Source organism: Miniopterus natalensis, chromosome 9 (assembly GCF_054644295.1).
Source record: "Miniopterus natalensis isolate mMinNat1 chromosome 9, mMinNat1.hap1, whole genome shotgun sequence".
In the NCBI taxonomy this organism is placed as follows: Eukaryota; Metazoa; Chordata; class Mammalia; order Chiroptera; family Miniopteridae; genus Miniopterus; species Miniopterus natalensis.
The window spans coordinates 39,926,954-39,944,630 of record NC_142089.1 but is presented as its reverse complement, the minus strand read 5'-3'; the positions used below and the strand labels follow the sequence as shown (position 1 = coordinate 39,944,630).

Below are 17,677 nucleotides of genomic sequence, written 5' to 3'. Positions count from 1 at the left end.
AGTAGCAGCACCCAGGAAGTTGTTAGCAATTCGGATTCTCCCCGCACTGTGTCCCGCTGAATCAGCAATGCTAGGACTGGTATTTAACAAGCCCTCTAGGTGATTCTGATGTACACTGAAGTTTGAGAACCACTGGGTTATCTCTTGCTATTTAGAGAACACTCTGAGAAGGGAGAGTCCTTAACAAAACCCTCCCTTATCATACTGAACATTAGGGCAGGAATCTTAAGAGAACATGCAGGTCAACCTTCTTATGTTTTTTACAGATCTGGAAACTGAGGCCTGGACACTATCAATGGCAACTGAAATTTGGAGCAAAATGTGTTCTGGTATCAAAGCTGAGATCCCAGATACACAGCTACCATTTTACAGTTTGGAAACCAAGTTTCACTTTTAAAGGGTCCAACATACAGAAAAGCCCTTTGATTTATTAATAGACAAGACGTAGTTGCAGAAACAATTATATGTAAAGGCTAAGTCTAAATATTTGCAGATGTTCTTGAGAGAGAAAAAGCCTTATCTTGGTGAGTAAATCAAGAATTCAGTGACAGGAGACTAGGCTTTGGGTGATGAACACACAGTACAATATACAGATGATGTATTCTAGAACTGTACACTTGTAACTTACATAGCATTAAGTACCTTACCCTAATGTAATTATGTTACTTACATAATGTTAATCCAATAAATGTAATATTAAAAAAAAGAATTTAATGGCCAGAAATATCAGGCTTGACATTAGATTCAAACCAAAGCCAGCTCTCATAGCTCCTAAACTAGGAATATTTCTCAGTCTACTTCCAGGAGCTCCTTCAGAGGGCAATCCATCTTTTCCAAGTAATACTGTCAGCCTGGGGTAATGGTTAAGAACACAGGCCTTAAGCCACTTACTAGCAGTTGTGGTCTTGGGCAAGTTACCTTACCTCTTTATGTCTCAGTTTCTCCATGTATCTCAGAGGGCTGTTGAGAGAATTTAATGAAATACTGCATGTCAAGTTCCCAGCACAGTGTACATGCTCTGTAAGTGTTGGCTGCTGCTCTCACTACTATTAATACTAGTAATAGTATTACCAAACCTACCATGTAAACTCTTTATGTGTTATCTTCATTCATGAAAGAAGCTTTTTTACTGAATGTCAGCAAGCTAGTTTCATTAATACTAGTGTGTCTGTACTGGTCTAGTTACACTGCCTCATCTCAATGCCCAAGTAACAATAAAGAAAGGTTAAAGGCATGATTAGTGTTATAGTACAAAGATAGCCAAATGCCTCATGTGGCAGTTCAGTCTCCAACCGAGCCTCATAGTAACTGAGCAACCAACCACAACTGATTTGAGGCCCTAACTTAGATGGTATTTCATTGACAGATAAACTTTCCTGCAAATATCTTCACCCCAAGAAAATCTTCAGAATATCTCAGTAAAGCCTAGTGAATATTTTGTGGCTAGAAATGTCCAGCGTGTGTAGTTTTTCAGCTTCATGTGCCACAGGGTGAAGGCTTTGAGGATAGCTCTTAGGAGGAGAAATACCCTGTTATGTCTCAACCCTGTGATCCCAGAGCTAAAATTCCTTACCCTGCTGTGAAACTTGGCAGTTCGATAAGACTTGGGTGACAGATTATACACCGTGTAGTGGTCAAGATGTCTGGAATCCAAAAAGCTCCGAATGTCATCAACCTGATTCCTGAATCCTATGTCGACATTATCCAGAGGAAAGGACATCACTGGAGGGTCACACAGAAAGAAAACAGGTTAAACAGGTCTGCTGTCATGATGAGCAGCAATTGAAAACTGAGCAGTTAATAAACATGAGAAACTTACCAATAATTCTGGAGGTAACATAAGTGAAGTCTAAATCTCCCTTCGTGTAGCTAAAAGCCAGACAAGAAAGGACACTCATTAAAATGATCTAAATATGACAAGATTGCTCTCTCTCAATCACCTGCCCATCATCAACGGGGAAGCTTCCCTCTAGCTGGCACATTTTAACTTCCCTCAAGTCTTCTCTCTAACAAGGGAGCATTGTTGAGAGAAGACAGCCTACACCCTAAAGAGCTTAAATCTATCGCTTCCACCCGTGCACCCCAATAGTCTTTACAAACAGATGCTACTTTACGAACAGAATCCACTCCGAAAACAATACTTACTTATTAACATTGTTCCAGGTTCTTTGCCTACAGGGAAATATCACCCATAGGTGTCAGCAGGTAGGGGGTAGGGGAGGAAGTGACTGAGAAAGAACAAAGGGCATGCTTTTTCTGCCTACCAGGCCCCGGGTGGGGATTGAAGGTAAGGGACAAATTTTACCTTTGAACAAAGGTTAAAATGTTGATTAATATATTGGACTTGACATTTGAATTTCTGATTTAAAGCTGCACACTGTAACTTAGTAACCCTAAAACTTTGTAATACCTAAGAATAAAAATTTAAAAAATTCATATGGTCTTATAAAAGTTTTCATACAGTGACAGGGTAGAAAATTTCTCCCGCTAAATAAATTTTAAAAGGCTATTAAAATACAAAAACAAAATTCTGTTTTGATTGCAACCCATTAGTATTGCTTATTCAGATTGCATAAACATGATTATCTCATTTAATTCTCAAACATCCAAAGGCACAAATTCTACCAGGATACAAAAGTAAAGCTCAGAGAAGTTAATTAACTTGCCGTAGATCACACGGTTAACAAGGGTAGATAATGCATTAGAACTCAGGATGCTGATTCAAAAGCCAGGGATGGCAACCCAGAGTACTCTCATGTATCAATGAGCTGAGTCCTCCCACCCTGAGCTTGTAGCTGCTGAAAGACTCAACTTCATGGCTTCAGTGACATTGCTCAGTCAACCAGATCCCATGAAATGACATCCCCAAATTGATAGTCTTTGAGCCAGACAAGCAAACGGCAGGTAACCAGATCCTTTGGGGGCACAAAGGTCCATTAATTCAACCAGGAAGAACACACACACCTGGTAACAGATTGTATAACTCTGGAAGATGTGTCTTTGAGGGTGTCTTTCAGGTTGTCCTTTAGGTTACTGAAGAGCCTGCCTGCACCTCCTTTCACCATGTCAAAGAGACCTCCCCCATAGCTGGGCTCCATGTCTGGAGATGAGGCACCTGCCAATGAGAAACAGAAAAGGAGCTTGATGGCACAGACCACACAGAAGACCAATCCCACTTTGTTCCTAAAATATATGCGGACCACCTTTGGCAGTCTGGGACAGATATTCCTGGAAGTCACGTCCTGCTCTCAGCTTACTGGCTCTGTGTTACAGCAGTGCTGCTGGTCCTTAGAGATCAAGGCAAGTCCCGCATTAAGTCCCAGGGAACCCTCCAGAGCATCACAACCAGTACTGTAACCACTAGTCGTATATGCCAACTGCACAATTGCTATGGGGCTAATCCAAACATAAAGTACACACCAAATTTCAAAGACAGAGAGGAAAAAAAAGTAAAATATCTCAATATTTTTACATTGATTATGTGTTGAAATGATAGTATTTTGGACATATTGGATTAAATAAATTACAATATTAAATTAATTTCACTTGTTCCTTTTAACTTTTTTCATGTGGATACTGGAAAATTTTAAATTATAGATGTGGCCTGCATTATGCATCTTTCGGACAGTGCTGACCCAGAGAGACTGCCGAGGACGAGCAGCGGGCAGCTGATAAGTGGGTCCGGGGGTCTCCTCTGCCCTTTGATGGAGTTGGCTATGTTAGAAGAGCTATTCCATGGCTATCCCTCAAAATAATAGTTCACCTGTATCATGGAAAATACCTTCTGAAGGGCCTTCATGACAGCTTTTAGGCCTGAAGATGCATGGTGGTCATCAGTGTTATTTGTCAAGTATTTCAGGTTCTCATCCCTTCCAGCTTCATAAAATTGTGCTTGCTGGCTCCTTGTAGTTAGCTCAAAGTTTCTCAGCCTTGGCACTATTGACATTTGGAGCCAAATGCTTCCTTGCTGGGGACAGGGGCTGCCCTGTGCATTGTAGGGTGTTTAGCAGCACCCATGGCCGCACCGGTATGCATACTTCATAGGAAACAGTTAAATGAGTGCACATAAAGCTATTCACATAGTTCCTAATATATCTAAGGGTGATAGGTTGTAGCTATACTACTATTTTGCCCTAAAACTTATACAGCACCTACTCTCTGCTAGGTATTAGAAATTCTAAGTATTTTATATGGACAAACATTGATAATGTCCACCACTTACTGAGTTCTCCTAGGCACCAGGAACTCTGCTTGGACTTTTATGTCAGTATAATTTCACATAGTGGGAGAGGAGGAGAGTGTAATTATACCCATTTTATAGATGAGAAATGGAGGCTCAAAGAAAGGGAAGCAACTCACCTAAAATTTCAGCTAACCAGCGGTAGAGCCAGGTGTGTGAAATTCCAAAGCCTATGCCACTTCTACCATTTTTCACTATTCTACAGGTCCACATCAACTCTCGATTCTAACACTATAATTAGGATGATCCTTGCCTGCCTTATACAGAGCCCTCCCTCTCCTGTTCCTTGATCTCCTCCGCCTCCCTCCTGCGTGCCTTTCATCTGGCAGCTCTCAGCAGCAGATGTCCCTTAACAAGCACTCTCATAAATCACTGCATCTGTCAGACCAACCAAACCAATATCCTTCTGTGGGCGTCCTAAGACTCTGTCACCCCCACTGCTTCCCAGCCCTGAATAAAATGCAGGAGCTGGTGTGCTGGGCAGCTCCACAAACTACAGCCAAAGCTACAAATCTGAGAATGTTCTGGGTTCTGTTCCCCTATGATACAGGGCACATTATCTCCCTTTAAACACATCCACATAAAAGTCTGTATTGTGTCTTCATTTTAAATATAGCAAGGATAGAGCAGGATAAAATGTTTATAATTCCCCCGTTTCCATCGCACATTACCACTCCAGCCTGAATATCCTTCTGATATATTATTGTTCTAAGAGATGACACCAAATTTATTATCCAGACCTCTGTCTGACTCTCAGTTTCATGTTGGAGAAGAACTCCAAGGCACCAACCTATTAAAAGATATAAATATCCTTGATTATATAAAAATCAAGACTGTCGCTGCCATTCAGGCAGCATGCTCTGTTCATTAGAGCCTTGGAATCCCTGCAGAAACCAGACCCACTGGTCAGAGTGCATCTGTAAGCTTCATATTCCCAAATTATATGTCAGACTAGCCAGGACACAGAAAAGGGAAGAGGGGCATTATCTGATCCTGACCTAACAGTCCTTTTAGGTAGGGATGCTGGCTCTCCCTGCTGAGCTACATGAAGGCCAGAAGCACAGACCCTCCAAAGGATATTTGAGCCTCAGCAAGTTGAGAGAAAGGGCAAGAGGTTTCAAAGAACGGCACAACAAAGAGGGAAATGGTACAGTCAGAAGGTGGTGCAGGAGTAAAACGACGGCTGTAGGTCAGGAGTTGACAAACTACAGCCCGTGAGCCAAATCCAGTCCACTATTTTTGAAATAAGTATGGCTTTTTTATTTTTAAATGACTGAAAAAAGTCCAAAGAATAAGGTTTACTATGAAGGTCAAATGTTAGTGTCTATATGTAAAATTTCACTAAAACACAGTCAAGCTCATGCATTTACACATTGTCTATGGCTGCTCTCACCCTACGATGGCAGAGTTATATAGTTGTTACAGAGACCTATGGCCCACTAACCTAAAGTATTTATTCCCTGGCCCTTTACAGAAGACCTTTTCTCATCCCTGCACTAGATGGCTGAAAAGACTTCCATTCTTCGGGATCCAGAGCTTGCCACCTCAGACATGTTTCTAGGTGCTTCGGCTAACATGCACTCAGTGGGCACACACACGCTGGGCTTACCGAAGGGTCTTCGCGGACTTGAGGGTGTCAGATAGTGGGAGTGAGGGGGCAGAACTGCGTGAGCATGAGGGTATCATCCAAAGAGGAAGGCCCAGACCAGTGTCTTAAGGCTCAGGTAGGCTCTTGTTCTATGATATCTTGTCATTTTAAAACCTAAGCCCACCGGAGACAAGCATCAGAGACCTGCACCCTGCCCTCCCCATCATTTCTAAGGGTGTAATAAACAAGCTTTCTTGGGATTCCTAATGTTTATGAGACTACAAGCAGCATCCTATCCCTCCCAAGCCATGGGAGCTCACCCCATGTATAACCTGATTAGTTCTCATTTGTACCCTGACATAAAATTTGTATCTCCTGGGAGAGAATCTGCTTCCCACTGGACTGTTAGTTAGCTGTTTGCTCGATTATTTAAATTGCGCTTCATTCCAAAAATGACTTGAGGTGATTCGATAGTTCTTTGTAACAGTTCTTTACATAGAAAGTGTGTATATATATATATATATATATATATATATATACACACACACACACACACACACACACACACACACTCACACATACACACACACACTTTCTATTAAAGTGTGTATCTATCTATATACACTTTCCACTTACTTTATTTTTAATTTATCTTTATTGTTGAAAGAATTACAGATGTCCTCTTTTTTTCCCCATGACCCCTTCTACACCGCACCCCCCAGGCCTTCACCACATTAGTATCTGTGTCCATGGGTCATGCATAATGCATAGAAGTTCTTTGGTTAATCTCTTCCCACTCACCTACCCCCGCCTTCCCTCTAGGATTTACTAGTCAGAACAGAATATATTTTTAAGAAGACTAGCACAAATGTTGAGCCTGGTCTTAATTGCCTTACTATAACTAGAATACAGAAAAAGTTAAGTGTGGTCTACTTTTCATAAGCATTTTATTGACTGTCAGCCACAGGCAAAACACCATGAGAAGTACTGTGAATGAAGGAAAATGTTGACAAAGGCCTGGCCCTGGAGAGTCCATAACACACAGTTGTGATTCCCCACGTGTACTCCCCCTGCTCAGACAATGTAAGTGCCCATGACACCTTAGGCCACATACAATCCTACTTGGTAACCCCTAAGTAGAGATGCTCCCCCATAAGGTACTGTTATCAACAGAAAAGGATTATATGTAAATCCTGAGCAAAAAAGATGTTCATTGAGGTATTGTTTATTGAGATAGTGTTCATGGAGGCAAGAGAGTATAACTGATGTATTATTCTACATAATTGGCTACCAAATCACTATTTAGAAGAGTACAGATACTCACGACAAAGGGCTAAGTAAAAATAAACAGAATATAAGCTATGCATGATATAATCTCAAGTTTGTAAAAGAAAAATATTTAAGAGGGAAAAGAACCCGTGGCAACAATTAAAGTTCTTAGGACATCAACCTTCCTCAGTGGGTCCTCTGGGCCTCCACAAAGACACTTCCACAGAGCATGACCTTTCCCATTTCTAGAACATCACTGCCATCCAACTCTAGTGTCTGTGAGTTATTGTTATTCCATAGTGTTCAGGATGAGCTGCTTAAAGGGTAGCTGATAATTCAAATTTTGGCATGATGATCGGTTCCTATTCATGTTCCTTTTCACCAATGGGGCATTTTCCTCTGTGATTATTTAAGTGTCATAATGCTACAAGCATCCTTTCCTGGCTTCTACAAAGTTGGCAAATGCAGGACAGACATTCCCAAAACTAAAGTGACCTTGCAGAGATGCACCATCAGTCCCTATCCTGGGAAAAGGCTGTTTCTTCTCCACAACACTTAGGGGTCAAAGAACCAGTGTCATCACCACAGAAGGCTTCATCATCCTTTGTACACAACAGATTTTTCATCTCCTGGCTTCCCACAAGTAGAGAAATGTATCACATGGAGATAACACCTACATATGTCACAGAGAATCCCAATGTCTCGGCTTCCAGAATCAAAGACAGTTTAAACCTCATTCCCCATTCATCCTACCTCTGGGAAGCTTAGAGAAATAGGACGGACTCTGGGGAGAGAGCTTACACTGCACACTTAGTTTTCCACCTGAAAACTGTGACCTTAAGCGTATTTTACTCCTCCGAGGCCTCCTCTCCCTTTATAAATTGGAACAAATTAAGAACAAAAGCTTTCCTACATGTCTCATGGCACCAAAAGGATCAAGTGAAACCATGTATGTGAATGTGTTGTGTGTTTTTTAAAAAATATATATTTATTGATTTCAGAGAGAGGAAGGAAGAGGGAGAGGGAGAGAAAGAGACAGAAACATCAATGATGAGAGAGTCATTGATCGGCTGCCTCCTGCACGGCCCCCACTGGGATCGAGCCCGAAACCCGAGCATGTTCCCTGACTGGGAATCGAACCGAGATCTCCTGGATCCTAGGTTGATGCTCAACGGTGCTGAGCCACACCCGGTCAGACATGAATGTGATTTTTAAGCTGTGAGATTTCTAAAACAATCAGGAATTTTAATTTTAATCCTTAAAAATTCATTTCTCATGCAAACGAGTCATTCAATGACTGCCTACCACAGAATGCCCAGGAATCCAACTAGAAATAACAATTTCACAGAAAAAAAATTTTTAAATCAAGTGGAAAAAACAACAACATTCCCTATGCCAGATGAAAGGTTAGTCAGAAGACAAAGCTACCCCAGTCAAAACATGGGCGTTACATCAGCCAGAACTGGTTTGGCTTCAACTTTTGCTATGAGCTGGGTATACAGCCCAGAAAAGTTAAGTAACTGATCAAAATCCTGATTTCCTTATCTGTAAAATGGAAGCCTTCACAGAATATCACATAGGACGGTGGTGAGGATTAGGTAAGACAAGGTTCTGTAAGTTTTAGCACAGTGCCTGGGGTGTTGTCAGCACTTAGGGAATTACAGCTTCCAGGCGGCTCTGGGGAATGGAAAAAAGAAAGTCGTGGAACTTGCTGTCTCCAGCAAAGCTAGGCATCCTCAGGGAAAAAAAAAGTTTCCGGGTTGACGAGGCCTATGTGAAGCCATGACTCAGAAATGGGGATCACTTAGTTAATGACAAGGACACTTTAAAAAATGTCCAAAATCAACAACAAAAAAATTGGAAATTAGAGTAAATTGTGCTATAAATATTATCACCTGGTAAATAGTTATATGTGCATGTGTATGTTTGTTTGTTTAGGAAATAAAAGGGGGCTGCGCTTTATATATTTACATATTAATTTACATTATTGTACCAGTTACAAAATAGTTTATCATCACTCCTGATACCATCAAATCAATGTACACAGTATTTCTATACCCACTTTTCATGGCTTTGATGGAAGGAGCAGCCCCAGTTATATGGCTATGAGAGTGTCACAGACTCAGGGTAGTAAAAAAAAAAAAGAATAGTAAGTTAAAAAAAACAGTAAAAAAATAGTAAAAAAGAATAGTAAAAAAAAAAAGAGAGAATGAATTAGATGAATCCCTAAGTCCCCTCCAGTTCTAAAATTCTCTGACACTGTCATCATTGTAAAAAGGCCATCTGTTAAACAGGTACTCCAGGCTACACACTCTGCCAAGGAGTTCTCAGAAACTACGAATTTAGACCCTCACATCTAAGTACAGTGGCAGGTGGGAGTCCCACTGAGGAAACTGAGGCTTTGGTGAACTTTAGTAACAGTCCCGGCAGAATGTGACTGGACCTATGTTTGGCTGAACCTGAAGGCTCCCCTTCCCCACCTCCCCATCCTGCCTTCTTTCACAAGGGACTTTGTTTCTCATGCGCCCATTCTCCCGCCTCACTTTGCACCTCCATCCTAGGATTCAGAAGAGTCTGACTTGTATTAAAATAATTTGCGAATGGGTGTGCCCCCCACCAACCCCAGCGTCTCTGGGTCTTTAATAGCAGGGACCATGTTCCATGCTCCTTCACACCCCTCTAAAATCTTAACAGGGTATTTGGCCCAAGTGAGCACTCAATAGATGTATGTGAAACTGGGCTGCTGTAGAGTGCAAGAATCAGAGAGAAGATGGCAGGGATGGCCAGGGAGACCAAACAGATCAACCTTGGCAGAGACCTGGTCTTTGCCTAACTGGCAAATATAGCCAAATGCTTTCAATGTCTCCTCACATGTCTCTGAATTTCTGATTGTAGCCCTGTATCTTCTGGCACCCACAGAGCAAGCCTGCTTAAGCGATGGGGATTTCATGAAACTCAACATGTTTTATTGTGCAGAAGACTAATATTTGATGAGCAGACCCGGGAGAAATTTTTATCTTCAGACCGATAAGATGAACTAATTAAGTAATCATTACTAGCTTCTCTTCCCCCAAAGGATCTAAGAGGTGTAAAAAAAAAAAAAAAAGAATGAGAAATGGAGTCAAAGTGAAGACCACATGGAGACCAAAATGGACTCTGTGGAGAATAAAGGCAAGGCTGTCAGCAAGAGGGAAAGTGCAGCTAACTGGATGTAAAATATTTTATTCCTTCATGGATCATTAAAATCAGGCCACTGCTGCCAATCAAATTCTAACCAATAAACTCTCATATAAAACATATATATATGTGGCTTAATACGATTCAACAAATATTTTAAGTGTTTATGGTATGGTATGCTAGGGAAACATTTCTATATAAGAGATACTCTCCAACACGCCGTCATTATGAAATAAGTATGATGAAATCTATTTAAGGAGGTGAGAACCCCCAATGGAACTCTAAAGAGAGAGGACGGTTCTGCCCACCACATGGCCTCTCAACTCCAGGAAGTGAGGGACCATCAATTTTTCTCTCCTTTGTCTAACCAAAAGGTCAGGGCTTAAATTGCATTAAATGTACTATGACATTTCCCTCTAATTACTAGTCTTTGCCTGGAACAGAGAAAACATCCTCATTGTTATCTGACCCTGTCCATGATGGATGACAGAGAACAAAGGACCGACAGCCTGCTTCAAGAGTACCACAAAGGGAAAGCATCCAGCAAAAACTTCTAACATTTCAGTTCCATTTAAAAGAGCGGGGAGGCAACAGAGGCCTCCAAGAGTAATTGAGACAACAATAACAGTCCTCCCAAATAATCCTTGGGTACACACTGCCTGTTACGCAACTAACACTGTTTAACAAACATTGTTACTTTTAGGAGAACACTGTTTGTTATGCAAGTAAACTCTAAGAGATGTTTCTCAACCCTGTATCCTTCCAACAAGACTCTCTTCTCTTAGCTCCTCCTACACAGAAATCCTGGAGCTGCCACTGCAAGGGGACTTCTTAGAGAAAGATCCAATTGTTACTTTCTAGAGAGGCAGCAACTGCTGTAGATAGAATTTATTGTTTACAAGATTAGCATCAATGTACATATACTATATACTACACATACACACATACGCTACACATACACCAAAGGAGCCCTACACGGTAAGCCCTGTGCAAGAACGTATATTTTGCTCTTATTTTTTTAGATAAGGAAGCTGTGTCTCAAAAGGGCAGACTCATTCCTGCAGGGTTACTCAGCTAGGATATAGCAAAGTGTGATGCCGTGCATTTTTCATTTCATCAGGTATGGTCAAGTACATACAGCCACAGCAATGGAAGTCCTGCTCGAACCATTAAAGGAAGCAACTCATGTTTATAACATTTCAATACTTAATGGGTATTAGAAATGTATCCCCATGCCTCAAATGGACATACCAGGAAGATTAAATGATTTCCCCCAATTATTGCTATGACTGTTTTTTAAAAAACAGCTTTATTGACATATCTAAAATTGACATTAAATAAATTACACATATTTAAAATGTAAACATTTGATAAACTGACATATATGTGTGTGGGTACACACACGCACACACACACCCTTCTTTAACTCTAAAGCCTGTGTTCCTCTTATCATATCCTAAGGAGATACAATACAGAGAGGTGAATTCTGGTTTTTACCTTTAAAAAAAAGGTAAAAGCTTTCATTTAGATTTATATATATTATATGAATATACAATATATATTATTTTTGCAATATCATATTTTATTATATATAATATATACTTTATTATTTAATAGTATAATATATCTAATACAGAGGTTATTCATATTCAATATGGAAAATCCGGGCACATCTAAGGATATATTTCAAGATCATTCTAGAAAAAAAGAGAATGACTTAGAAAAGAGGATGGGAGCCCAGCCGGGCGTGGCTCAGCAGTTGAGCATTGACCTAGGATCAGGAGATCTCGGTTCAGTTCCCTGTCAGGGCACATGCCCGGGTTGCGGGCTTGATCCCTAGTCAGGGGTGTGCGGGAGACAGCCGATGAATGACGACTCTCTCTGAAATCAGTAAAGATATATTTTTAAAAAAGAAAAAAAAAAATAGGATGGGATTGGGGATGAAGGGAGAAAAATAGAAAATTTACAATAAAACCAGAGTGGCCTTGTGCAGTACAAAGACTACAAAGCAGTATGATTAACTCACTTCTCTGCACCTGAGGTTCACTAAAACCAAAGGAAAAGGAATTTAAACAGAGAGGAAAATAAAACAAGAGAACAAACAAGGATAACCACTGTTAACATGTTAGAAAGCTGTAGATCCTTCCATTTTTAGTTCTGTGTTTTTCTATACATTGTGAACCTTGAGAAAGAAGACACATACTAAGGAGGACTCCTGCTGGCTAACTGGACTCAAATTTTTAAAAATAGAACCTAGCAGCCATTTCTACAAGGCCCTCTCAGGCAAACCACAGCTCAGGGAGAAGCCTGCATGGAGCCGCCTGCCTCTGCACTGAACCGCCTGCCTGCACTGTGTCTGCCACCTGAGCCAGCCCTTAAAGGAGTTCCTGGGATCTTACCTCAACCACTAGAAATGAGGCTTTCCCCATCCAATCAAAGCTGCCCAGTTCCAACCAACCAGAGCAGCTCTATTCTAACCAATCAAAACAATGCCTTTTGGACCAATCAAACTGAAAGGATTTGGAGTCCTCATTTGTATGAGGGCGGCCCAATCAGAGGCAGGGACTTCGGTTTATATAAGCCAGCTCCCCTCTGGCTCAGAGTGTACTTTCCCTTTCCACAGGAAACTGAAGACTTTGTGTCCCTTGCTGAGCTGAAACATGGAAGCTGTCTCACTGGAGCTAAGTGGAGCAGACAGGCACGGAGCAGAGCTGTTTGGCTGGAGAGGGGCCTGGATCCAGAGCTGCCTGGCCCAGGGCTGCCTTGCAGGTGTGCTATATCACAATTGAGCTGTTTCACACTGAATAAAGTTTCCTTCTTCACTGCACACCAAATTGGGAATTTCTGTTGGTGTTGAATTGGAGTCAACGGCCATGGGTTGACAAAGTGCACACATAATTTGCTGTGTTCTGTGAACACAAATACAGAAATAAGATCATATTATATACAGTTTTGTACCTGCCATTTTCCCCACATAATACAAAAAGTATTTTCCAAGTCATTAATATTTTTCCTCTAACATCTCTCATAGAGCTGCAACATAACTATTAACTGATATTCTTTGCACAGACTCACCAAGTATTTTTATGTATATAGATGCATATAAAGTGGACAGAAGTTCAGAGAAGCTTATTTCCAGCTTGAGGAGAGGGATGCAGGTGGCTGGAAGTAGGAAAGAGAAAAGCTTTATGGACAAGGTGGCATTTGAATTGCAGTTTGGGTAGAAACGGGCTACAGGGCATTTCAGGCTAAGGGCAGAGAGCTAGCACAGGTGAGGAGACCACCAAGTCAAGGACAGGCGTAGAAAAGAAAAGGGTCATGACTGAGCACCAGTTGGAACTGCACTGCGGACTATGCTAGAGCACTGAGAGATGGACATTACTGTCCCCACTAGGACATTACTGTCCCCACTAAACAGATGGGGAAGGAGGGGACTCAGATGATAGTACTCGGTTGGTTGAAGGCACTGCCCAGGAACGCATGCTGTTTCCCAGCGAGCTGGGAGGAAGTTGAGGGTGTTAGAGAGAAAGGCAGGTGAGCCTGGGAAGGTGAGTGGTCCTCAGATCCCAGGATGGCGAGCTAAAGAGTAAGAAATCTTACCTGCTCTCATACAACTGCCGCGGGGCTTCGCTGTCACACCAACATAACAAATGACCAAAAATGGTCGTCAACAGGCTTCCAAGAAGCTGTTCTCAGAGCCAATTAATATTGCCTCAGACAAGTGGAATTTCCCAGGGAGAGCACACACTTTAGAGCATATTTCAAAAGCCCGAGATCCATCAGAGGGCACCTGAAGGAAGTTTCAAGGCAGCACCTTCAGCTCCTAATCATCAGATAATGTAGTAGAAGGAACCCCTGACAGGCGGTCTGTGAACAAGCAGTGCTGAGCATGAAACTGCTCAATGAGGCGAAGCAAACTCGGAGTGAGGGTGCATGTCAATGCTAACTAAGCAGGGAATGCAGAGACACTCTGAAGGTGAACCCCGGGGGAAGAAAAGCGAGAAAACCACCACCCAAAAAAAATAAAACCCACAGCAAGCATTCGGAGGCAAAGCTGCTACCTAAGGGCAAAGAGAACCTGCAATTCCTCTGTTCCACTGTGTCTCAAAAGTGTGCTGAGGACTTGACTGCTGGAGACTTTCTCATAAAGGTCTGACCACTACCCTCCTCTAGTGGAAAAACGAAACGCTGAGAAAATTCAAAGTCAATGATGGGAGCTGGCTGGGCCAGACATGGGAGACTACCTGGGTCTGGCCTCGGCACACAGCAGACATGTGCTAAATCTCAAGGGCACACCTGTACCCGCTGGGGAGTAGACTGGTTCATAGCCTCTCTTCAGCACCTCTCCACTCAATGTGTTACTTGTGCCGAAGAATCTCAACTAACAAGAAACACACCTGAAGGAACCGGGAAAAGAGAAGCGTTTGGTACTAGCACGATATGCTTGAAGGGACAAAGGCTTTGCAGAGAAGCAGGCCTGGATTTACGACACTGACACTCCTTCCTTACTACCCTTGTAACTAATCTCTCTAAGCCTCATTTTTCTCCACTGTAAAATGGGGGCAGATAATGTCTTCCTTCCATGTATGGGACAAAGTTTAAGAGAGATAATGCCAGAGACGCCTCTGCCCTCTGAAAGGCAATCATAAACAGTATTTGCCTATGCCCGCCTGTCTTACTCTCACATGGGAAAGTGAAGGAGATCCTACGGGCAAAACCACCATGAGGAAAGGAAAGAAACAGGCAGGCGGGAAAGGTGTGCATCTGGGAACTGCCACGTTCTTCCACTGATTCAGGGGAAAGGCCATCACTGTCTATAACCTTACGCAAAGAGAAAGCCTGTGAATAGCTTCCCCAAAGAATCATCACGAAGATTACCTCCACCATCTGTAAAAGCATAGTCTGTCACATTCACAACTTAGCAAGTGGTGACTTGAGGTGGAGGTGTATGTGCTGTCACTGAATTAACTAGAACATTGCTCACGGTGGATCACCAACTGGGACTCTCAAATCCTTTCCTTGTTTGGAGATTTTTTTTTATCATATGGGGAATGGAACTGCACAGAGGTGCGACATCCAGGAAATGGTTCTCAAAGGGAAACCCTCCCAGGGCTACCTGAGGAAGGCTTCCCAAGAAAAGAAAGGGAGTCCCTCCCTGACTCCCATGTTAACTACCTGCTCTGGCTGTCTTTTTGCCTTAATGATGCTCCAATAATTCTGACAAGATTGGATATAAATCATGACAGTGGAAATCCTAAAATAAAGCAAGATTAATGCTATGACCTCAATCTGGGCACGAGGGCTCATTAATTGGAAACCATGGACTTAATTGAATCCTGGGCACAGCACTGCCAGCTGGATTACATTTTCTGAGACATGTTCCTGCACCTGCATGAAGATACCTGAAATGCACCAATGACAGCGAAGCCAAACATTAGCTGTTGCTGAGGAGACACATAATTGATTCTTTCCCTGGCATGCCAGCTACCCAACCATCAGAAGAGTCTGAGTCATGCTTCGGAGAGTCTATCACCATCATTTCAGCTCTTCCCTGTCTTCTGCATGCTCAAGGGGTCTATGTAACCTCTCTGAACCTCAGTTTTCATAGAGTAATTGTTAAGAGGACACATATATTTCTGTATACAATACATAAAGTATATTTTGAACTGAAATATATTTATACAAACATTTATACAAGCATATATATGTATATGTATACATATATGTATATGTATACACACACACACACACACACAAGAAGTGCACAGTAAGAAGTAGCCGTATTATCATTCCATCTTCACTGTCACCCACTATTGTAAGGAGCCTGGAGGGGGAAGGAAAACAGGAAAGAACTGTGTGGCTTCTCTTCTGCAGGCTGCAGAAATGGCACCACAAATGGCACAGACAGATCACTGGACACCCAGGGCCTCCCCGAGGCCAAGGGAGCTTCTGCCTCTGCTTGGCATTTGGCAGATACAGATTCTGTGTCTCTTCTGTTTCCTGCAGTCTGGTCTGTGTGGGTCCATCTTCTCTTAGGACAAAGATTTACAGGCATGAATCCTCACTTGTACAATATAGTGATTATAGACAACAATAATTATAATAATCAAACTTGTATATAATAAAACTTGCTAAGAGACCACATCTTAATTATTCAAGCCACACACACAAAAAATGATAATTATGTGACATGCTAGAGGTGCTAAGTATTGCTAAAATGGCAATCACATCACAATATATAAATGTATCAAATCACGTCATATACCTTCAATTTACATAATCTTATGTCAATAATGTTAAAAGAAGTTCTTTTCTAAATTAGCCTCTTCTCTCTGCCCAGTGCCACCCACCCTACAGGCACACAGTCTTCAGGGTTAGCAGCTGCTGCTCTGACTTTGATTCGCACGTTCACCAGCCACGGGCATAAGCATTTCAGCAATGGGAGCAAAGCACAGGAGAGGAGAGGGCAAGAGCTCAGAGAACCAACCCGCGAATATGCTCTCCATCTTCCCCCAAAAAACCATTCTACACGCTGTGCAGACCTGCCCATGGTCAAGACCCTTTAAGGTATGAAGCACATCAGTGCTGATGAGTGCAGGGTCACAGCCTTCTCTGAGAAGGCTACAGAGGACAGAGCGGATTAATCATTAGCACTGCCTGGTCTCTCTCGGTGCCTTTTAGATCCCAGATAACATGATCAGAGCTCACAGGCTCTGAGATTTCAAAGATGGACACAGCCACAGACAAGGTCTTGGTAAAGGAGGGACAACACGAGAGTCTGAAAGCAGGTTCCTCCCATCACGAGTGATGTGTCCTCTGCAGAAACCAAGAAATGGTACACAAGTGCAGGTGCATTTTAAAGGTTCGGTGTCCTCCTTTAAAAGGAAGAGAGTGGGTTTCCGCTCGAATATTTTTTATACATACTGAAGAGGGAGATCCGGCCCTTTGGTCTCTGATCTCAGTCCACACTTGACCCCTCGAACAAGCCTGTCTGTGTGTAGCATGACGGGACGAGCAAATGTGGCAGCTCCAGGGGAAATGCATTTTCACTAGCTCCCCTGCATGCCAAGTCCAAGTGAGATGCTTCGCACGCACCACCTCGTCTCACCCTTACAAGGACCCTGCAGAAAAGGCTACGTTGGTCCTTCTTCACAGGTGCCGGAATGAGGCTCAGAGAAGTTCATAATCTGCCCAAAAAAGCCCAGCAAGCAGTGGGATGAGGGATTCCCAAGATTAAATGCCAGGTCTGACTCCAGAAGGCAGAGGTGCCAGACCACTGGATCAAAATAGCTTGGAGGCCTATTTAAAAATGCAGAGTTCCTCCCAGCCAGGCATGGCTCAGTGGTTGAGCATCGACAGGATCCAGGAGATAGCAGTTCGATTCCCGGTTGGGGCACATGCCC

General features: G+C 42.4%; 1 protein-coding gene across 1 annotated transcript in view; it reads right to left on the bottom strand.

Moving 5' to 3' along the window:
* The window catches only part of DNAJC6 (DnaJ heat shock protein family (Hsp40) member C6), a 100,462-nt gene that overhangs the window by 39,653 nt on the left and 43,132 nt on the right, over positions 1-17,677 (bottom strand). The window contains exons 2-4 of the mRNA XM_016208345.2: positions 2,965-3,115; positions 1,820-1,869; positions 1,574-1,722 (exon numbers count right to left, since the gene is read on the bottom strand). Coding sequence (XP_016063831.2) covers positions 1,574-1,722; positions 1,820-1,869; positions 2,965-3,115 — 350 coding nt within the window. The remainder of the gene's footprint in view (positions 1-1,573; positions 1,723-1,819; positions 1,870-2,964; positions 3,116-17,677) is intronic.